Source organism: Leucopleurus acutus (assembly GCF_964270905.1).
Source record: "Leucopleurus acutus genome assembly, chromosome: 9".
Classification (NCBI taxonomy): Eukaryota; Metazoa; Chordata; class Mammalia; order Artiodactyla; family Delphinidae; genus Leucopleurus; species Leucopleurus acutus.
The window spans coordinates 33,450,414-33,474,895 of record NC_139144.1 but is presented as its reverse complement, the minus strand read 5'-3'; the positions used below and the strand labels follow the sequence as shown (position 1 = coordinate 33,474,895).

At 39.2% G+C, this 24,482-nt stretch overlaps 1 protein-coding gene across 1 annotated transcript in view; it reads left to right on the top strand.

Annotated features, from left to right (window-relative positions):
• Positions 1–24,482, top strand: part of CCDC126 (coiled-coil domain containing 126) — a 53,878-nt gene that overhangs the window by 19,124 nt on the left and 10,272 nt on the right. Inside the window, exon 2 of the mRNA XM_082846385.1 lies at positions 8,362–8,750. Within this exon, the coding sequence (XP_082702511.1) occupies positions 8,513–8,750 (238 nt within the window). The 5' untranslated portion in view covers positions 8,362–8,512. The remainder of the gene's footprint in view (positions 1–8,361; positions 8,751–24,482) is intronic.

The window sequence follows — 24,482 nt, the reverse complement described above, 5'->3', positions numbered from 1 at the left end:
CCGTCTCTGGGGTCTGCGCTGTTAGCTGTGGCTCGCGCCCGTTTCTTGGAGCTCCTTTAAGCAGCGTTCTTAATCCCCTCTCCTCGCACACCAGGAAACAGAGGGAAGAAAAAGTCTCTTGCATCTTCGGCAGGTCCAGACTTTTCCCCGGACTCCCTCCTGGCCAGCCGTGGCGCACTAATCCCCTGCAGGCTGTGTTCACGCCGCCAACCCCAGTCCTCTCCCTGGGATCCGACCAAAGCCCGAGCCTCAGCTCCCAGCCCCACCCGCCCCGGCGGGTGAGCAGACAAGCCTCTTGGGCTGGTGAGTGCTGGTTGGCACCAATCCTCTGTGCGGGAATCTCTCTGCTTTGCCCTCCGCAACCCCTGTGGCTGCGCTCTCCTCCGCGGCTCTGAAGCTTCCCCCTCCGCCACCCACAGTCTCTGCCCGTGAAGGGGCTTCCTAGTGTGTGGAAACCTTTCCTCCTTCACAGCTCCCTCCCACTGGTGCAGGTCCTGTCCCTGTCCTTTTGTCTCTGTTTATTCTTTTTTCTTTTGCCCTACCCAGGTACGTGGCGTGTTTCTTGCCTTTAGGGAGGTCTGAGATCTTCTGCCAGCATTCAGTAGGTGCTCTGCAGGAGTTGCTCCACGTGTAGATGTATTTCTGGCGTATCTGTGGGGAGGAAGGCGATCTCCGCGTCCTACTCCTCCGCCGTCTTCCCAGAAGCCTCGGGAATTTCTCTGATTTTGTTTTTTTTAATAATTGCTGTAGGGGAAGGAAAAAAACCTTTTCATCTACCTTCTTAGGTTCAGTGCCCAGGGCTCTGCAAACTAAACTGACAAAAGATCGATCAACTGGAGAAAAAGGTTTTTTTCATGTGCAAATGGTGGGCATCACAGAAATGAAATGAAAGCACCAAAGAAGTAGTTAGTGCTGAGAGCTTATATACCATTTAAACAAAGAGCCATAAATTGTGGAAATGTGACAAGACAAAGGAAAAGGAGTCTGAGCTTCTGGAGGTAGTAAATTGTGGGAAGGTGAATAAATGGGGGAAACTAATGGAAGATAAGGTTTCTTTTAGTAAGGTGTATTTGTTCAGATTTATCTCAGCATCTGTGCCTTGTCTCCTGTGATAAGAGTGTTCTCACCTTTCTCATAGGTAATTCATGTCTTGCTTTTAGGTAGAAAAGGGGAGTACAGGGAGGCCTTCCTGCATCTGTTATTTCTCAGTTGCCTTCAGCTCAAAATAATCCTTATACCAAAGTGGCATATTTTGGGTTGGCATGTTCTGATGCCCTTCATGGCCATCCTGATGGGTGTGAAGTGGTATTTCATTGTGGTTTTAATTTGCATTTCCCTAAGGATTAGTGATTTGAGCATCTTTTCATGTGCTTATTGACAATTTGCATATCTCCTTTGGAGAAATTTAAATTGTGACTATTCAAATCATGACTTGTTTTGCTCTGAGGACAGTGGCTTGAAGTGGGGTTGGAGAGGAATCTGGGAAACCACTTGAGAAGTAGCTGCAGGAATTCAATTGGAGATGATGGTACTTGGACCACACTCTCTTGCCCTTCTTCAAATCTAGTGCTCTACAGATACTTCACTTTAAGTGTGTCTCCTCTCCTTAATTCTTCTACCTTTGGGCCACATGGTGTGTAATTTCTTTTTTTTTTTTCCCCTTAAATATTTAGTAGGTATGTTACCTACTTGTTTTAATTTAACTAAATTAATTATTATTTTTTTTATTGGGGTATAGTTGTTTTACAATGTTGTGTTAGTTGTTTCTACTGTACAGCAAAGTGGAGTTCCCTGTGCTATATGGTATGTTCTTATTAGTTATCTGTTTTATACATTTTAGTGTATATATGTCAATCCTAGTCTCCCAGTTCATCCCCCCCACCTCGCTTTTCCCTCTTGGTGTCCATACGTTTGTTCTCTACATCTGTGTCTCTATTTCGGTGTGTAATTTTCTTTTGTAATTTCTGCAGTTGGATTGATCTTGGATGGCCTTGGCCTACAGTGGCTTGAAGCAGGATTTCAGTTCCTGGCCAGTGATTGAGGTCAGGCAGCGGCAGTGAGAGTGCTGAATCCTAGCCACTGTACCACTAGGGACCAGTGGCCAGTGACAAGGCCCTGGCCTGTCAGCTGTGTAGAAATGAATTTCCCCATAGAGATGGAAAGTAGTGAAGCAAGTAAAGTGTTTATTAGGAGGAAAAAGAGTACAGTACGTGTGGATAGATGCATGGGTGGGCTCAGAGAGAGAGTCATGCCCTCGTGGCAGTTTGAATCACTTTTATGGGGCATTTCTTCTGGGTTTCCTTTGGCCAGTCATCTTGCTTTGCCTGGTTCTGAGTCTGTATTAGGTATATCTCAGGGTCATCCCATGTGTGATGCACATCTCTTAGCCAAGGTGGATTCTAGCTAAGAGGCCTATGGGTAGTTGATATCACTGTGGGGTGGTGCCCCCTCCCTTTTTGACCTCCAAGGAGTCTTTCTGCTCATGTGTAGTCAGGGAGGTCTCCTTGACTTTGAGAATGAGGAATATATGGTCTTTCATCCCTTATCTGGGCAGGGCCCAGCCTCCTCCATCACCCTGCTTTTATGGAGTTTCTGTCCACAGGGGAGAAACTGTTCAGCCTGGGGTCCATCTGTCTCCCACCACAGGATGAGAAATTTCCCCTGGGAATCCTAAAAATATTCAGAAGTCTCTCTTAGGTCAAAATAATAATGATGATGAAGGTGATAAATTTACTGAACCAAAACTTGGGTCCGCCTGTGTGCAGTAAAGCCAAGCCAGTCTGCTGACACTGGGTTGTTGGAAGGGGAAGCACAGTGTTTATTGTAAGGCGCCATAGAAGGAGTCTGGGACAGCTAATACACAAAAAGCCTGTTTTCAGGGAGAAGTTTTTTTTTTTCTTTTTTTTTTTTTAAGGACATGGAGGAATTTTTTTTTAATTAATTAATTTATTTTTGGCTGTGTTGGGTCACCGTTGCAGTGCGTGGGCTTCTCATTGCTGTGGCTTCTCTTGTTGCCGAGCATGGGCTCTAGGCATGTGGGCTCAGTAGTTGTGGCTCGCGGGCTCTAGAGCGCGGACTCAGTAGCTGTGGTGCACGGGCTTAGTTGCTCCGCGGCATGTGGGATCTTCCCGGACCAGGGCTGGAACCCATGTCCCCTCCATTGACAGGGGATTCTTAACCACTGTGCCATCAGGGAAGCCCAGGGAGAAGTGTTTATAGGCAAAATTCAGGGTGAGAGCTGTGTGGTGTGTGACTGCCTTCTGATTGTTTGGGGGTGAGGTAACAGGGTGGTCTTCCACAAATTTTGTGCTCAGACTGAAGTTACTGTCTTCAAACTGGGTGGGGACTTTAGTTCCTGAAGAAGAACTCAGAGGTGTGTTACGTTCATTCCTTGGGGAGGAACCAGAACCTTGCCCTGTTACTGCACTATGGTTTCTTGACTGCTCCTTTGTTTCTGCATTCTCTCACTTCCCTAATTAGCGACTGTTTGAATATGTCCTTTGGAACTCAGGGAAGGTCTAGGAGGGTGAATGAAGCCTATTTCCTAAAAACAAGAAACGGGACACAGAAAGGATTTGTACCCAGGAGGCCCACACAGGGTCTTGCTCCATTTCAATAACGATTTTATTTTTGCCTTTAAAAACTCCAGTTGTTACTTGGGACATATTTGAAGTTTTATTTTTTTAAGTGATTAGTAGGAAATTAATATAGTGGCCTAGAAGTTAGGATTTAAAAATTTTTGGATTTTAGACTATTTTGGTGGAGGAAGAACTCTAATAAATAATCTGCTGGATGGTAGCCATAAGTTCTCAACGACAGTGTAGGCCTTTTAGGCTTCTAGTTATTGTCTCCATCCTGATCTAGGTGGCCTTCCAGGAGCTGGACCAGTACTTGAAACACAAAGAAAAACTGGGGAGGTTCAAAGTGCATGTTCTTTGCCATTTGCAACTTTGAACATTGCACAGAAAGGAGAGATAATGAACTTTCCCTTTTCTTTCTCCTTCCTAAAGATTGAGTCTAAGAATTATTTCTCTTTAAAAGCACTAAAGTACATTACCTTTAGTTGCTAAAGAATTCAAAAACTTCTTGTCTGCTTTTTTTCTATACGAAACCACAGAAATATCTCTTAGAGAACAGAACAGTATATTCATGTTAATCCTAGGGACTGAAGTGGTCCCAGTGGAAATTGCTTTCTATTCAGTCCACCCCCATCCCTGCCTAGAAAATGCAGGGCCTAGCCCACCCTGGCAGGAATGACTTGTGTTCCAGCAGAGATCCCTTGTTTTCTCTCTCTCTAACCCCTTCTCCTTCAAAGTCATTATAGGTAGGCACAGGTAGGAATCCTGTGTCATACCTGATGAACTGACTTGTAACATTGAAATTAGTGGCCCTTCCTGTAGCTGTCGTTGCTGTTTAATGAAGCAATTTGCGATTTGGACAAACTTTGCTATACATTGGAATAAAATAGGACTCTTCAAAAAATACTGATGCCTGGCTCTGAGCTCCAGGCATTCTAATTTAATTGATATGGGGTGTGACCCAGCATCGGGATTAAAAAAAAAAAAACACAACAAAACTCTCTACTCGGTTTTAATGTGAAACATTCCCTGAGAAGAGACCAAAGGCAGAATTGTATCCTTGTTGGAATTTTAGTCACCTCTGCTGGGCTTGCTTGGAATTGCTTGTGGAAGTGAACCCTTAGGTAGAACAGTTTTCAGGTTGTCTTGTGTCACAGCAGAGAATCCTCATGGGCCATTGAACTGCTCAGCTCTTTGTCAGGCATAAGCTGGCTCTGGGCCACCTTTTCAACTTAGAGAAGGCTTCAGGCTATCCTTCCTTCCTGGTAGCTCCCACACTCACTTTATTCCTTCGTGTCCTTTTGTAGTTCTGTAATATCGCATGGGGTTAATTGCTCCCAACTTCTCACCTCTTTGCTATTCCCAAAGACAAACCCTTTTATAGTAAATATTTTACTCATCTCCACAGAAAAACATATAAGGAACACAAGCAAGTTATTGATACAAAGCATATAAATTTCTTACTGTAGAGTCCCTGTAAAAGTTCCTGACTTCCTCCTGCGATGGCCTGCTTTAATTTTGTTGAGGGCAGTAGTGAGCAGACACATTCCGTATAGAGTCAAGCCTATGAAGACCTTTCATGAAAGCCTCTTTTCTGAATCTGATGGTACCGTTGGGTAATATACAGTCAATATAGAGCAATAAGGGACTCTTTATTTAATGTTTGCAGCTTAGATCTTTGGGTCCCTCACACTGAGAAACACTAGGTTTAAACTAGGCCTCCTTGTTCCCTGGGATTTATTACTTTGGGGGCATATCCTCCTCAGCTGTGCTTCTGCCTTGTCCACTACCAGTGTTTTCTCTCTGTGTCTGGTTTTGGTACTGCCACTCACACGTTAAGCAAAGTTTGTGTTCATAATGGTGAGCAGCCTGTCATTCTTAATCTTGTACCTACTTAGAAGGATTTTACCTCTTACCATCAGGCTCCCTGTTTGACTATTTTCCTCCACTAGCCACCCCTGCTTCCTTACCCACGAATCTCCTGTTCTCTGCCTGATGCCATTTACAGTTTAGAGAGTTGTCACTTTATTGTAGAGTTTTGTAAAACCTAGGAGTTCTAATAGGACTGGGTTTAAGGACCCTTTTAAAGGAAAGGAGAGACCCTGAATGGAGATGGAGATTCCGAATTTGTGGACTTGTAGCCCTTGCCAGAGTTTGGGCAAGTGAAGTCAGTGGACCTGGCTAAAAATCTTAGGCAGGCTAACCACTCAAACAAAGCCTTAATTTAATCATCTCTAAAGTGGGAATAACAACAACATTTTTCTTCTGAGGTTATGCAAATATTAAATGAAGTAACCTTTGTGAAGTGTTTATTTCAGAGCTAGGCCCATGATAAGGACTCAGCACTCGTTCACCACTGCAGTTTGTGCTGCTCCTGTTTTATTGGCATTGCTGTAAAAGAGGGGCGGTGGTTAAGAGCCTGAGCTTTGAATCCTCTTTCTCAACGGTATATAGTTGTTGGACCTTGGGCAAGTTATTTAATGTCTCTTCGCTTCAGTGTTTTCACCTGTTTAAGTGAGAATATTAGTGTGGGATGTTGTGAAGATTAAATAAGTTAATTCATGTAAGGAGCTTAGAGCAGAGTCTGGTAAAGTAAGTGATTGTAGTAATGATTGTTGATGTTATTTAATTGAAGTATGCTCTGTCCTTCTGGTTTTCAGTCTCTCCCTTTTTGGTCTTGGATAGGTATAGTAACCTAGAGCTTTCTCAGCTGTCATTTTAACCTTCATTTGCCAAAATACCTTCAAGTCTATGTTCTCGATTCTCTGGTGATGTCACTTTTCTGGCTTTGTTGTCATGCCACCTTTAGAACCCTGTTCCGACTGCTTCAGGACAGATTCCCAGTTGACTTTTACACTGAGTGCTGGGTCAGATAATCTAGCACTCAGGTCAAACTTGAAAAGACATAGGAGCCTGTAAAGATTTATAAAAGAATACATTTAACATACATTTATCAAAGAATGTTTTAAAATTTTGCTTGAGAATCCAGAATTTCTACTTTCTGAACTCAAATGTAAAAATCTTTGTAGAAAAAGATATTAGGTAACGTTTACCTTACTTTGCTAAGCAAAGTTTAGTAAAATCCAGTATTGATATTAATGGTTTTGTTTCAGTGAGATCTGAGGGGGTTTATTGTGTGCATGGTAACTAAAGAAAAAAGCAGAAGTGGAAGAAAATTAGAAAATGAGTTAATTCCTAATTTTTAATACTGTTATTAGTTTACCATAGTAATTAATATACCCAGTTAGTGGTGTAGTCATGCTTGTAGTGAGGTTTGGCAGGATGAGTACACTTCATCAAGAGTAGATTGGTGTTCTTCAGACCTTGGAGCTCCAGGATTTATTAGACGCGTGTCGGGGACTACGTAGCCGGGTGGGGGAAAGTAAGAGTGGTCATTTTCTGAACAAGAATTGGCAGGGCAGGAGGTCCCCCACTTACACATACCTCAGCACACATGCATCTGCTAGAGAAGCTTTGATTGTATGTATTTTGTTTTGATATTTTGCATAAGATTATTGAGTAAATACTTTATTTTATTTAAAAAAAGGTTTGAAAGCAGCTATGCTGGAAAGCAAATTTCTAGGGCAAAACATGGTTTTCCTACTGCCTAGCATATATGCTGACTCATAAATATGTGTTGAAAATGATTGAGTGCTTCACCTTTATTGATACTGTATTCATTTCTAGTCTTATTATCCTCAAACTAGATTTTTTTAGTTCACTGATTATACTCTATTAAGTGGGTTAGAATTAGCATGTTTTATTTGACCATACTACTCTAGGAAGTTAAAAAGTTCTTAAGATTATTTTCATTAAGCTGTTAAATGCACTTTTTGACTCCAGGTATATTTCTTCCTAACGAATTTTACTCCATTAGACGTAATTGAAGAGTTTTCTTCACTGGACACTTTGGTGATTCATGCACATTGTTACTGTCCAGGTGTTTGAAGATTCCATGATGGTCATTACCTTTCTCTTTTTTAAAAAACTGAAGTATATAACCTTTCAATTTTTCCTTAAATTATAAAAATTATAAATTTTATAAATTATAAAAATACCTGCATTATTTAAAATTTAGAATTGTAAATTGTAAATTTGGAAAGGTAAAAAAAAATTTCTACCTGTTTTAGCACATGTCATGTCTGGTATAAACTTAAAAGTGTGAACTTAGAAATTACAACTTATTTTTCAACTTAAGATTGGATGCTTTTAAAGATTATCTCATTGCCATTAGTAGTATTTTCTAGTGACATTTTCAAATACTGGCATTCTTATTTATATTGTGGGTTTTGTTTTTGGTTTTGTTTTTTTTAAAGTCAGACAGCCTTTTTCATCTTCCAGTCTGTTTCACCTTTCCTTATTTCTTACTTTCATTTTGGCATCAACCTCTTTTTTCTTTTTAAAGGAGGAGGAGGAGGAATTGCTTTTACACATTTAGGTTGGTGACCTCTATTTGAATGGGCTGAGATGTGCTATAAATCTTATATATCCATAGTTTTAGTTACAAATGATAAGTCATTCAAAGAATTTTGTGACCATGGTGGCATTTCTTTCAGGTAGTTTTAATGAATTGACATTTATTTCTAGTTTAAATTGTTGAAGAGCTATGTAAATGGAGCTGCTAAAAGACCCAGAAGCTTATTTAGTGGTAGAGAAAGTTATCAAAGAAGTTGATCCAGTTCCGAATAAAAACTGTTTATAGAATCTCTTCTTATCTATCATTGTCTATTCTGTTCCTGATGCAGGTTAAGACTAATCACCTTTTTTCTTCTCAATTTTACAGAGTTAATTGAGAGTTGGAGGCAACCTTGCTGAAGATGAAGAATATACATTAGAGGAGAAGATTTTTTTCTTTTTTCTTTGAAAAGTCTTGATTGTTTGGTGGCTTGCCTCTAGTTACCGTTTTTCAATTGAGTCTGTTTGCTTCATCAGAAATGATTTTTACAATCTCAAGAAAAAATATGTCCCAGAAATTGAGTTTACTGTTGCTTATATTTGGACTCATTTGGGGATTGATGTTACTGCACTATACTTTTCAACAACCAAGACATCAAAGCAGTGTCAAGTTACGTGAACAAATACTAGATTTAAGCAAAAGATACGTTAAAGCTCTAGCAGAGGAAAATAAGAACACAGTGGATGTCGAGAATGGCGCTTCTATGGCAGGATATGGTAAGATAATGGTAGAATATTCCTAGTTTTCTCCTCTTCATCCTGTCCCCATTTAAAGATAGTCATGGAAATCCAACTCACTACTTCATGCACAGGTGTTCCCAAAGTAACTTTATCTTGACTTTTTATTATTAAAAATTTCAAATGTACTGAAAAGTAGAAACATGATAAATACCCATATATCCATCACTTAGATTTTAACAATTTAAACATCTTGCAATATTTGTTTTCTCCAATTTTTGGAGACTATTTAAATTAAAAATTGTGACATTTCACTGCTAGATATTTCCATGTGTATCTCTAAAATAATGACTTTTTTCTACATAATTAGTATTTTTATTGATGTTTTATCGTGTAGATATGATTGAATCATTAGCCACTTGGTTGAACTCAATTTCCTGGTCTCCCCTGCCTCCCCCAACTGAAAAGCCCTAACCCTCTAATGGCAGGGTTGGTCTTTCTGACATGGCGAACCCCCATTCTGAGTTATCGCAGCACGAACTATCTAGGGGCCCACCATGAATAACAAAGACAATCAGTCAGGAACTTCCAGGCTTTTGGAGGCTACCTCCCAGGAACCTGGGACAAAGGCCAGCCAAATTCTTTATTACATAGTATCAGTGTCTATTTTTTTGGTATATATTAGTATATTTAGGTCTTTTCTCTTGGGCTGGTCAGATTCTCTGGAGAAGGACTTCCAGTCTCTTGCAGGATGTATATGCCTCCAGGTGTGTGGGATCTGAATGGGAGGAAAAGGGTTGGGGAGGAGGGGTAGCCTCAGCACTCACTATGTGAATTTCACTTACTTCCCCAGTTTTCAGTTTGGTGCCCAGGCCCTTAAATGTTTTACTGGCTTCCAAAAACACATCTCAGATTTTCTGCAATGATGGAGGGGCTAGTTTGGAGTGGTAAAAAAAGTTTAGAAATCAAATTGCTTTATAGATAAATTTTCACCCATTCCTTCTGTTTTTGGTCCCCTTTTCACCCTATTTTCATTGGTACCTGGTGCAGCTGTTTCTGGGCCTTTTCGGGGTGGGCTTCTGTGGAGAAAAATGAATTGCTGTTTGATTTTTCTTATTTTTTCAGTTTCTTTTTGGTTTCTCTTTTAATATCCAAGTGTTTCAGGTCTGCTAAATCAGTTAACACTCATCCATATGCTTTCCAGCTTCTGGAGTTCTGTTGCTGTTGTCTCCTCTCTTGCTATCTTTGTTTTGGCCCCATAAATTTATGCTTTTTTAAAAAAAGAGAAAAAAACACCTTTACTATTTTGGTAGGGTAGCCACAGTCAGCAGAGGATAAGTGCCTTGGTTGAGTTTACCATCTTTATCTGGGAATGCCCAAGACACTTTCTGTTTTTTCTTCTCCCACTTATGATGGTGTCTTTGAAGTGATGAGGGTTAGTCTGCATTGGCTCTTGAGGATCAAATATCGATGACTACAGATGAAGGAGTTGGTGTAAACGGAGATGGAGGTACTTGTGGCAGATACACATGTAGTAGATGTTGTACTGTTTTGCATTCTGCTTAGTCCAAGGACACTGATAGAAACAATGAAGAAGCAATTCTTTTGGAACAAGAGAAACACTTGGAAAAAAATTCTTTCTGCTTGAACAAAATAACTGTGATATTTTAAAAGGTAGCTGTTCTATGCTGCCCAGCTGTGTATAACAGCTCAGTTTTGAAAGCAAAATGAGACTCATATACACATGGTATCCTATAAACTGTATTTTAAAATTTAATGTATGGTGGAGATATTTCAATATCAATGAATATATGCCTGCATCATTTAATGGCCACACGGTATTTAACCAATTCCCTGAAATGTTTTTTGCTTATTTCTGATTATAAAAAAATTATTATAAGCATTCAGATATTATAGAAATGTACAACATAGATAAGTAAAAGTAGAGCAGAGAGAGAGAGAATGTCAGTTAATTTGGCATATATCGGGGATAGCACACTTTTTCTTATAGGGCTAAATAGTAAATATTTTCAGCTTTGTGGGTCATGTGGTCTCCTTTTTAATAAATGAACATGGCTATGTTCCAGTAAAACATTTTTACAAAGACAGGCAGCCAACCAGCCGTAGTTTGCAGACACATTGTTCGTCAAGCACATTGTTTTATTTTGAAAGTGGGATTGTACTATATATACTAGTTTGCAGCTTATTTGTTTTCACTTAATTGTTGTAGATATCTTTCCATGTTATTACAGGTAGGTCTGTCTCATCTTTTTAATGACATTGTTTCATTTTATAAATATTCCTTTTTTTCTGCTTATTCTGTAGTAATGAATAATTTATTGGTAACCTTGTGTGCTGGATTTAGTGCTATGATATATGTGTATCTGTGTATATGAAGTATATGTGTGAGTGATAAATGTGTGGGCATTATGTTTGTGTGAATGTTTCAGAAGGATAGATTTCCTCAAGGTGGAATTTTTTGGCTGAAGGCATGTTAAATTTAAAAGACACTTGTCAGATTGCCCTCCAGGGTGGCTCTACCGGCCCTACTACCATTCTCCCAGCAGAGTGAAAGTGCCGGTTTCTTTCTTTCTTATTTTTTAATAGATTTATTTATTTATTTATTTATTTATTTATTTATTTATTTATTTATGGCTGCATTGGGTCTTCCTTGCTGTGCTTGGGCTTTCTCTAGTTGTGGCGAACGGGGGCTACTCTTTGTTGCGGTGCACAGGCTTCTCATTGCAGTGGCTTCTCTTGTTAGGGAGCTCGGGCTCTAGCCGTGCGGGCTTCAGTAGTTGTGGCTCGCGGGCTCTAGAATGCATGCTCAGTAGTTGTGGCACACGGGCTTAGTTGCTCCGCAGCATGTGGGATCTTCCGGGACCAGGGCTCAAACCCGTGTCCCCTGCATTGGCAGGTGGATTCTTAACCACTGCACCACCAGGGAAGTCCGAAAGTGCCAGTTTCTCCCCACTATACCCATTCTGTTTAATTTTAAATGGCTTCTAATTGTTTGCTTTTGCATTTCTTTGTTTACAGGAGAGGTTGAAAGACTTTCTTGATTGTTAGCTATTTGTATTTCTTGTATGTGAGAATGAATTGTTTGTATCCTTTGTCAGTTTTTCTGCTGGGAAATTTCTTAATTGACTGATCTTTTATAAAGATATTCATGCTGTCAGTATACGTAGCAGATGTCTTTCCTCTGATTTTTCAGTTGTCTAACAACTTGGTATATTGTTTTTAAAAATCTGTGTGGTTCAACATGTACATCATTTTTTATGGTTTAGTTATATGCTTAAAATATTTCTTCCAAAACTTACGTTCTAATATATTACTTTTTTTTATTTTTAACATTTATGTCTGTAATATAGTTGAGATTTCTGATGGAAGCAGTAAGAGATGCAGGGTCTTTTTTCCAAACTAGGTAGCCAGTTATTTTAGTTTCATTACTTAAATTCTGTCCTTTCCTCCATTAATTTGGAATGACAATAAGATGGGAATTTCATGAGTATTGGAGAACTTGAACTTTCAGCCATCTATAAAACCCATTTCCTTCGTTGCTACTATACAAAAAGGCTAGTCCATCAAAAATATTTATTGAATGGTCTTCCCTTGAGCTATTTAACCTGATTTTCCTTGTTGGTAAAGTAAACATAAGCTAATATATTTTTAAAAATGCTAGTCTACAATGAATTGTTACTATTGCAAAGGCCATGAACAAATCAATTGAACTCTAAAGATTACTGTCTGTAAATCTTGAGCAGTAACTTGTGCTTTCTCTTTAAAATAACATTTCTAACTGTCTTATGTCTTATTCTCAGCATTCTTAGTTTTCCCTAAGAAAAGAAGATTTTTGTTTCTTCCCATGTAACATCTCTTTTGGATTCTGGGGTTTGTCTAGAACAATGAATTGGGGGTTCTTGTTCTGATGCCCAATGACTGTTAAAGAACACGTTGCCGTTGACATGTGGTTTCCTACACCTGAATGTACAGCAACACCAGTCTTTTAACCCCTCAGGCTTTCCCAGCTGAAGTCTGACCGTGCTTTCTTTTAAGAGTTTTGGTTTTACTATCTACTGTGGTTGCTGAACACTTTAAAAAAAAGTGGACTCCAAAAATATTTTCAGAGAATTGGAGAGCAGTTCAGTATTAATATTTAAATGCTTTCTGAAAATTAAGAAATGCTACCAGACACAGATAAAAACAAAACAAGATAAAACAAATACCCCTACAGAAGGCTTTTCTCTGTAGCCAAAGAAGGGGCAGCCTAGCAAGACAAAAAACTTTTAGACAGGAAACCATTCTCCTCCAGCCAGACACCTCAGAAAAAAGTTGGTGACTGCACCACCAACCACATGATCAAAGGCTAAGTGAGGAGCATAGACTTCCCCCTTGTGAGGCTATAATGAGGCATCCAAACTCCCCCCACACCACATGGTACCAGTGGAGACCACATGGGGAGCCAGGACTTCCCCCCTCGCATGGCAGTAATGAGGTGCTCATCTCCCTCCCTCTGGGGGTGATGTCAGAGGAATCCTAGTGGAGAGTCAGGACTTCTACCATGGCCCAGTGGTAAAGAGCATCCCCATCACAATGTCAGTGAAGAGTACGTGGGCACCTGGAACTCCCACTTCCATCCAGCAGTGATGAGGAGCTCACAGGTAACAGTGGAGGCCAAGTGGGAACCTAGACTTTTGCCTCCACCTGGTAGTAACAAGGTGACAGCCCTCTGCCCTGCCACAGTGGTATCAGAGAAAACTACCTAAAATAGGAAGCTTAAATGAGATCTGGACTTTCATAACAAAATATGTAAATGTCCAGGTTTTAAGTATAAATCACTTGTCATACCAAGAACCACGAAAAGCTCAAACTGAATGAAAAAAGACAACCAATGACAGATGTTATCTGAAAAAGGTTTTTAAGCAGTCGGCATTAAAAGTGCTTCAATGAGGAATTAATGAACACAAAGCAAGTGAAAGAACAGAAAGCATCAACAAAGAAATAGAAAGTCTCAGCAGATAAATAGAGCACATAAAGGAAAACCAAATGGAAAATTTTGAACTGAAAAATACAATGATTGAAATAAAATAAAATGTGTGAGTCAGCAGATTGACTCAAAAGCAGGAAGGAGAGGACACAGGAAAGAATCAGTGAACTGGAATGTAGAATAATGTAATTACACAATCTGAACAGCAGAGGGAAAATAGACTTAAAAAAAAAATCCCAATGCTTTAGGGACCTGTGGGATTATAAGAAAAGATTTTACATTTGTGTTGTCAGAGTTTTGGAAGGAGAAGAGAATGAGGGCAGAGCTGGAAAAGTACTCAAAAAAATAATGACTACCAACTTCCTAAATTTTGCAAGAGACATAGACCCTCAGATTCAAGAAGCTGAGTGAACCCCAAGTAGGATAAGTTCAAAAAAGTCCATGCCAATACACATTGTAATTAAGCTTCTGAAAACTTAAAAGGGCATCTGGAAAAGAAAAATTTTTTAAAGCACCTAGAGGGACTTCCCTGGTGGTCCAGTGGTTAGGAATCCACCTGCCAATGCAGGGGACACGGGTTCCAGTCCTGGTCTGGGAAGATCCCATATGCCGTGGAGCAACTAAGCCCGTGTGCCACAACTACTGAGCCTGTGCTCTAGAGCCCGCAAGCCACAACTACTGAAGCTGTAGCGCCTAGAGCCCGTGCTCTGCAACAAGAGAAGCCACCGCAATGAGAAGCCTGTGCACAGCAACAAAGACCCAATGCAGCCAAAAATAAAAATAAATAAACTTATTTTTTAAAAAAAGCACCTAGAGAAAAATGACACTTATAGTGACAAAACAATTCAAATGACAGTGGATTTCTCATCAGAAACCATCAAGGCCAGAAATAGGTGGCATATTTTGTTTTAAGTGCTTAAAGAAAAGAGCTATCATTCCAGAATTCTATACCCAGTGAAAATATCCTTTAGGAATTAAGGGAAATCAAAGATATTTCTTAGATGAAGGAAAAACATTGTCACCAGCAGACCTACCCTAAGAGAAGGCTAAAGGAAGTTCTCTCAACAGAAAAGAAATGATAAAAAGGAGGAACCTTGGAACAATGAGGAAGGAAAGAACACAGTAAGTAAAAATAAGGGTAGGTCAATAGGTTTCTTTTCTTCTTGAGTTTTCTAAATTATGATAGTTGAAGCAAAAATTATAACATTGCCTTCTAAATGTATGAAGAAGAAATATTTAAGGCAGTATCTTATAAATGAAGTAGGGTAAAAGGATGATGTATTAGGGTTTTTGATAGAAACAGAGCAGGGAGAGGGAGAGATGGACTTGAAGAAACTGGCTCATGCTGTTATGGGCCTGGGAAGTCCAAGATCTGCAGGGCAGGCTGAAAATTCTGACAAGAGCCAGTGTTCCAGTCCTGAGTCTGAAGGCAGTCAGCCTGGGGGCAGAATTCTTTCCTGTTCCAGGAACCTTAGTCTTTTTTTTTTTTTTTTTTTTTTTTTTGGTTCGCGGGCCTCTCACTGTTGTGGCCTCTCCCACTGTGGAGCACAGGCTCTGGACGCGCAGGCTCAGCAGCCATGGCTCACGGGCCCAGCTGCTCCGTGGCACGTGGGATCTTCCCGGACCGGGGCACGAACCCGTGTCCCCTGCATCGGCAGGTGGACTCTCAACCACTGCGCCACCAGGGAAGCCTCTTAGTCTTTTTTTTTTTAAGCTCTTCAGCTTATTAGATGAAGTCCACCCACATTATGGTAAATAATCTGCTTTACTGAAAGTCTACTGGTTTAAATGCTAATCACATCTAAAAACTACCTTCACAGCAACATCTAGACTGGTAGATTTGTCTACGTACCATAGCCTAGCCAAGCTGACCCAAAATGAACCATCACAGATGGTAAAGAGAGGTAAAGCTCACTCAAATTGGTAAAATGACTGTGGCACATTATGTATATGATGTAATATCTAGAACAATAACTAAAACTATACAAAGAGAGACATTTAAAAACCCTACAGAAAAATAAGAATTCTAAAAAATATTCAAATAACCCATAGGAAGGCAGGAAAAAGAAAACAAGGAAGTGAAAAACAGAACCAACAAAACAAAAGATGAAATGTCAGACTTAAGTCCTAATATATCAAAATTACATTCATTATAAATGTTCTAAATACGCTAGTTAGAGGACATTGGCAGACTGAATTAAAAAACGTGACCCAAGTATGTGCTGTCTACAAGAAAGTCACTTCAAATTTAATGATATTGGCTGGCTGAAAGTAAAAGGATGGGAAAAGATATGCAAACATTAATCAAAGGAAAGCAGGAGTGGCTGCATTAATAACAGGTAAAATAGACATCAGAGCAAAGAAAACTACCAGAGTCAGAGAATTAAATTATATAATCATAAAACGGTCAGCCCACCCAGAAGAAATAACAATCCTAAATGTATCTACAAAAATGATAGAACTGAAAGTGAAAATAGATAAATCCGCAATTATAGTTGAGAATTTAAAACACTCCTTGCTCAGGAACTGATAGAACTAGACAGAAAATCTGCAAAGATATAGAAGATCTGAAGAATGCAATCTAATCAGTGGAATCTTAGTTACATACACAGAAGCTCCATCAGCAACAGGAGGATATACATGTTTTTTAACAGTCCATGGAACATTCACCCAAATAGATACCCTTGGCCATAAAACAAATCTCAACAAATTTAAAAGAATTGAAATCATAAAGAGTGTATTCTGTGACTGCAGTGAACTCAAACTAGAAATTAATAACAGAGTGATAATAGGAAGATCTCCAAATAATTAGAAATTAAATAACACACTTCTAAATAATCTGTAAGTTAAAGAGGAAGTCTCAAGGGAAATTTTAAAAAATGCACTGATCTAAATGAAAACACAACATAAAAATTGTGGGACACAGCTAAAGTATGCTGAGAGGGAAGTTTACTTTAGAAAAGTACATACCTTAGAAAAGAGGGCATACTTTAGAAAAGAGGAAAAGTCTTAAATCCATAATCTAAGCTCCCACCTCAAGAACCTAGGTTCTTGAGGAAAACAAACCCAGATCAAAGCAGAAGGAAGGAAATGATAAAGATAAGAACAGAAATAAATGAAATTGAAAGAAAAACAGAGAAAATCAGTGTAACAGCTTTTCTTTTGAAAGGTGGGGGAAAAAACTGACAAACTTCTAGCAACACTGACCAAAAATAATTTACCAATATCAGGAATGAAAAAGTGAGTGTCACTGCAGAACCTGCAAACATCAAAATCATAATAAGAGACTATTATGAACAGCTTTACATGTAAACACTATAACTTATACGAAAGGGGTCAGTTTCTCAAAAAACACAAACTAGCACACTCACCCAGTATGGAATAGATAATTTGAATAGCCGTATACAGGCATACCTCAGAGATACTCCGTTCCAGACCGCCACAATAAAGCAAGTCACGTGAAGTTTTCGGTTTCCCAGCACATGTAAAAATTACGTTTACACTATAGTTTATTAAATGTGAAATAGTATTATGTCTAAAAAGCCAAATGTATCCACCTTAATTAAAAAGTTCTTTATTGCTAAAAAATGCTAACCATCGTCTGAGCCTTCTGCAAGTCATAATTTTTATTTTATTTATTTATTTATTTTTACTGGTGGAGGGTCTTGCCTTGATATCCATGGCTGCTGAAGGGTGGGGAGGCTGTGGCAGTTTCTTAACATAAGACAGCAATGAAGTTTGCCACATCACTTGACTCTTTGACAGATGATTTCTCTGTAGCATGCAATGCTGTTTGATGCAATGCTCTTGGATAGTGTTTTGCCCACCACAGAACTTCTTTCAGTATTAGAGTAACTCCTCAAAGCCTGCTGCTGCTTCAACTAAGATTATGTAATATTCTAAATCCTTTTTGTGTCATTTCAACTATCTTCACAGCATCTTCACCCGGAGTAAACTCCATGTCAGGAAACCACTTTTTTTGCTCATCCATAAGAAGCAACTCCTCATTCATTAAAGTTTTTTTTTTTTATCATGAGATTGCATGATTTCAGTTACATCTTCAGTCTCCACTTCTAATTCTAGTTCTCTTGCTGTTTCTACCACATCTGCACATCTGATTGCAGATCACCATAACAAATACAGTAATAATGAAAAAGTGTAAATATTGCAAGAATTACCAAAATGTGACAAAGAGACATGAAGAGAGCAGATGCTGTTGGAAAAATGACACTGATAGACTCACTTGGCACAGGGTTGCCACAAACTGTCAGTTTGTAAAAAATGCAATATTTGCAAAGTGGAATAAAGCGAGATATGTCTGTAACTGTTAGGGAAATTGACTTATAGTTCAAGAACTTACAAAAAAGAAATCTTCAGGCCCAGATGGTTTCACTGGAGAATTCTATCAGAAATTTTAATAGGGGACATCCCTGGTGGCACAGTGGTTAAGAATCCACCTGCCAATGCAGGGGACACGGGTTTGATCCCTGGTCTGGGAAGATCCCACATGCCACAGAGCAACTAAGCCCATGCACCACAACTATTGAGCCTGTGCTCTAGGGCCCGTGGGCCACAACTACTGAGACCATGGGCCACAACTACTGAAGCCCATGCACTCTAGGGCCAATGTGCCACAACTACTGAAGCTTGCGCGCCTAGAGCCCGTGTTCTGCAACAAGAGAAACCACTACAATGAGAAGCCTGCACACCGCAACAAAGAGTAGCCCCCACTCGCCATAATTAGAGAAAGCCTGCGCGCAGCAACGAAGACCCAACGCAGCCGAAAATAAATTTTTAAAAAAAAATTTCATTAAAAAAATTTTTAATAGCAATTAGTATAAATACTACACAGTCATTTTCAGAAAATAGAAGGGGAGGGAACACTTCCCAGTTCAATTATGAAGCTAGTATTATCTTTACACCAAAACCAAAGACGGTATAGGTAATTAAAAACTACAGACCAATACCCCTCATGAATATATATGTGTAGATCCTCAGGAAAAACTTAGCAAACGGAATTCAACAACACATAAAAAGATTTAAGATGAGCCCTGAACCAAGGTGGCAGAGTAGAAGGAGGTCCTCTCACTCCCTCTTGTGAGAACACCAGAATCACAACTAGCTGCTAGACAATCATCGACAGGAAGATACTGGAACTCACTAAAAAAGATACCCCACATCCAAAGACAAAGGAGAAGCCACAATGAGATGGTAGGAGAGGCGCAATCACAGTAAAATCAAATCCCATAACTTCTGGTTGGGTGATTCACAAGCTGGAGAACACTTATATGACAGAAGTCCACGCACTGGAGTGAATGTTCTGAGCCCCACGTCAGGCTTCCCAGCTGGGGGGTCTGGCAACAGGAGGAGGAATTCCTAGGGAATCAGACTTTGAAGGCTAGTGGAATTTGATTGCAGGACTTCAACAGGACTGGGGGAAACAGAGACTCCACTCTTGGAGGGCACACACAAAGTAGTGTGTGCATTGGGACCCAGGGGAAGGAGCAGTGACCCCTGGGGAGACTGAACCAGACCTACCTGCTAGTGTTGGAGGATCTCCTGCAGAGGTGGTGGTGGTGGGGCTGTGGCTCACTGTGGGGACAAGGACACTGGCAGCAGAAGTTCTGGGAAGTACTCCTTGGCGTGAGTCCTCCCAGAGTCCGCCATTAGCCCCACCAAAGAGCCCAGGTAGGCTCCAGTGTTGGGTTGCCTCTAACCAAACAACCAACAGGGAGGGAACGCAGCCCCATGCATCAGCAGTCAAGCAGGTTAAAGTTTTACTGAGCTCTGCCCAGGAGAGCAACAGCCAGCTCTACCCACCACCAGTCCCTCCCATCAGGAAACTTACACAAGCCTCTTAGATAGCCTCATCCACCAGAGGGCAGACAGCAGAAGCAAGGGGAACTACAATCCTGCAGCCTGTGGAACAAAAACCACATTCACAGAAAGATAGACGAAATGAAAAGGCAGAGGGCTATGTACCAGTTGAAGGAACAAGATAAAACCGAAGAAAAACAACTAAATGAAGTGGAGATAGGCAACCTTCCAGAAAAAGAATTCAGAATAATGATGGTGAAGATGATCCAGGACCTCAGAAAAGGAATGGAGGCAAAGATGGAGAAGATGCAAGAAATGTTTAACAAAGACCTAGAAGAGTTAAACAACAAAGAAACGGATGAATAATACAATAACTGAAATGAAAGCTACACTAGAAGGAATCAATAGCAGAATAACTGAGGCAGAAGAACAGATAAGTGACCTGGAAGACAGAATGATGGAATTCACTGCTGTGGAACAGAATAAAGAAAAAAGAATGAAGAGGAATGAAGACAGCCTAAGAGACCTCTGGGACAACATTAAACGCAACAATATTCGCATTATAGGGGTCCCAGAAGGAGAAGAGAGACAGAAAGGACCAGAGAAAATATTTGAAGAGATTATAGTAGAAAACTTCCCTAACGTGGGAAAGGAAATAGCCACCCAAGTCCAGGAAGCACAGAGAGTCCCATACAGGATAAACCCAAGGAGAAACATGCCAAGACACATAGTAATCAAATTGGTAAAATTTAAAGACAAAGAAAAATTATTGAAAGCAGCAAGGGAAAAATGACAAATAACATACAAGGGAACTCCCATAAGGTTAACAGCTGAGTTCTCAGCAGAAACTCTACAAGCCAGAAGGGAGTGGCATGATATACTTAAAGTGATGAAAGGGAAGAAAGTACAACCAAGATTACTCTACCCGGCAAGGATCTCAATCAGATTCAACGGAGAAATCAAAAGCTTTACAGACAAGCAAAAGCTAAGAGAACTCAGCACCACCAAACCAGCTCTACAACAAATGCTAAAGGAACTTCTCTAAGTGGGAAACACAAGAGAAGAAAAGGACCTACAAAAACAAACCCAAAACAATTAAGAAAATGGTCATAGGAACATACATATTGATAATTACCTTAAACGTGAATGGATTAAATGTTCCAACCAAAGGACACAGGCTTGCTGAATGGATACAAAAATAAGACCCATCTATATGCTGTCTATAAGAGACCCACTTCAGACCTAGGGACACATACAGACTGAAAGTGAGGGGATGGAAAAACATTGGAAATCAAAAGAAAGCTGGAATAGCAATACTCATATCAGATAAAATAGACTTTAAAATAAAGAATGTTATAAGCGACAAGGAAGGACACTACATAATGATAAAGGGATCAATCCAAGAGGAAGATATAACAATTATATATGCACCCAGCATAGGAGCACCTCAATACTTAAGGCAACTTCTATCAGCTATAAAAGGGGAAATCGACAGTAACAGAATAATAGTGGGGGGACTTTAACACCTCACACCAATGGACAGATCATCCAAAATGAAAATAAATAAGGAAACAGAAGATTTAAATGACACAATAGACCAGATAGATTTAATTGATATTTATAGGACATTTCATCTAAAAACAGGTTATACTTTCTTCTCCAGTGCACATGGAACATTCTCCAGGATGGATCACATCTTGGGTCACAAATCAAGCCTCAGTAAATTTAAGAAAATTGAAATCATATCAAGCATCTTTTCTGACCACAAAGCTATGAGATGAGAAATGAATTACAGGGAAAAAAACGTAAAAAACATAAACACGTGGAGGCTAAACAATACATTACTAAATAACCAAGAGATCATTGAAGAAATCAAAGAGGAAATCAAAAATACCTAGAGACAAATGACAATGAAAACAAAACGATCCAAAACCTAAGGGATGCAGCAAAAGCAGTTCTAAGAGGGAAGTTTATAGCCATACATGCCTATCTCAAGAAACAAGAAAAATCTCAAACAATCTAACCTTACACCTAAGGGAACTAGGGAAAGAAGAACAAACAAAACCCAAAGTTAGCAGAAGGAAAGAAATCATAAAGAACAGAGCAGAAATAAATAGCAACAAAGAAAACAATAGCAAAGATCAATAAAACTAAAAGCTGGTTCTTTGAGAATATAAACAAAATTGAAGAACCATTAGCCAGATCCATCAAGAAAAAGAGGGAGAGCACTCAAATCAATAAAATTAGAATTGAAAAAGAAGTTATAACAGACATGGCAGAAATACAAACCATCCTAAGAGACTACTACAAGCAACTCTATGCCAATAAAATGGACAACCTGGAAGAAATGGATAAATTCTTAGAAAGGTATAACCTACCAAGACTGAGCCACGAAGAAATAGAAAATATGAACAGGCAAATCACAAGTAATGAAATTGAAACTGTGATTAAAAATCTTCCAGCAAACAAAAGTCCAGGACTAGATGGCTTCATGGATGAATTCTATCAAACACTCAGAGAAGACCTAACACCCATCCTTCTCAAACTCTTCCAAAAAATTGCAGAGGAAGGAACACTCCCAAACTCATTCTATGAGGCCACCATCACCCTGATGACAAAATCAGACAAAGATACTACAAAAAAAAAAATTACAGGCCAATATCATGAATGAATTCTGATGAATATAGATGCCAAAATCCTCAACAAAATACTAGCAAACAGAATCCAACAACACATTAAAAGGATCTTACACCATGATCAAGTGGGATTTATCCCAGGGATGCAAGGATTCCTCCATACGTGCATATCAATCAATATGATATACCACTTTAACAAACTGAAGAATAAAAACCATATGATCATCTCAGTAGATGCAGAAAAAGCTTTTGACAAAATTCAACACCCATTTATGATAAAAACTCCCCAGAAAGTGGGCATAGAGGGAACCTACCTCAACATACTAAAGCCCATATACGACAAACCCACAGCAAACATCATTTTCAATGGTGAAAAACTGAAAGCATTTCCTCTAAGATCAGGAACAAGACAAGGATGTCCACTCTCACCACTATTATTCAACATAGTTTTGGAAGTCCTAGCCACAGCAGTCAGAGAAGAAGAAGAAATAAAAGGGATACAAATCGGAAAAGAGAAGCAAAACTGTCACTCTTGGCAGATGACATGATACTATATGTAGAGAATCCTAAATATGCCACCAGAAAGCAAGTAGAGCTAATCAATGAATTTGATAAAGTTTCAGGATACAAAATTAATGCACAGAAATCTCTTGCATTCCTATACACTAATGATGAAAAATCTGAAAGAGGAATTAAGGAAACACTCCCATTTACCATTGCAACAAAAAGAATAAAATACCTGGGAATAAACCTACCTAGGGAGGCAAAAGACCTGTATGCAGAAAACTATAAGACACTGATGAAAGAAATTAAAGATGATACCAACAGATAGATATACCATGTTCTTGGATTGGAAGAATCAACATTGTGAAAATGACTATACTATACAAAGCAATCTACAGGTTCAATGCGATCCCTATCAAATTACCAATGGGATTTTTCATGGAACTAGAACAAAAAATCTTAAAATTTGTATGGAGACACAAAAGACCGCGAATAGTCAAAGCAGTCTTGAAGGAAAGAAACGGAGCTGGAGGAATCAGACTCCCTGACTTTAGACTATATTACAGAGCTACAATAATCAAGACAACATGGTACTGGCACTGAAATAGAAACATAGATCCATGGAACAAGATAGAAAGCCCAGAGATAAACCCACACATCTATGGTCAACTAATCTATGACGAAGCAAGGATATACAATGGTGAAAAGACAGTTTCTTCAATAAGTGGTGCTGGGAAAACTGGACAGCTACATGTAAAAGAATGAAATTAGAACACTCTCTAACACCACACACAAAAATAAACTCAAAATGGATTAGAGACCTAAATGTAAGACCAGACACTATAAAACTCTTAGAGGAAAACATAGGAAGAACACTCTTTGACATAAATCACAGCAAGATCCTTTTTGACCCACCTCCTAGAGAAATGGAAATAAAAACAAAAATAAACAAATGGGACCTAATGAAACTTCAAAGCTTTTGCACAGCAAAGGAAAGTGTAAACAAGATGAAAATACAACCTTCAGAATGGGAGTAAATATTTGCAAATGAATCAACGGACAAAGGATTAATCTCCAAAATATATAAAGAGCTCATGCAGCTCAATATTAAAAATACAAACAACCCAATCCAAAAATGGGCAGAAGACGTAAATAGACATTTCTCCAATGAAGACCTACAGATGGCCAAGAAGCACATGAAAAGCTGTTCAGCCTCACTAATTATTAGAGAAATGCAAATCAAAAGTACAATGAAGTATCACCTCACACCTGTTAGAATGGTCATCATCAGAAAATCTACAAAAAACAAATGCTGGAGAGGTTGTGGAGAAAAGGGAACCCTCTTGCACTGTTGGTGGGAATGTAAATTGATACAGCCACTATGGAGAACAGTATGGAAGTTCCTTAAAAAACTAAAAATAGAATTACTATATGATCCAGCAATCCCACTACTGGGCATATACCCTGAGAAAACCATAATTCAAAAAGAGTCATGTACCCCCAGTGTTCATTGTAGCACTATTTACATTAGCCAGGACATGGCAGCAACCTAAATGCCCATTGACAGACAAATGGATAAAGACGACGTGGTACATATATACAATGGAATATTACTCAGCCACGAAAAGGAACAAAATTGGATCATTTGTAGAGACGTAGATGGACCTAGAGACTGTCATAGAGAGTGAAGTAAGTCAGAAATCAAATATCGTATATTAATTCATGTATGTGTAACCTAGAAAAATGGTACAGATGAACTGGTTTGCAGGGCACAAATTGAGACACAGATGTAGAGAACAAACGTATGGACACCAAGGGGGGAAAGTG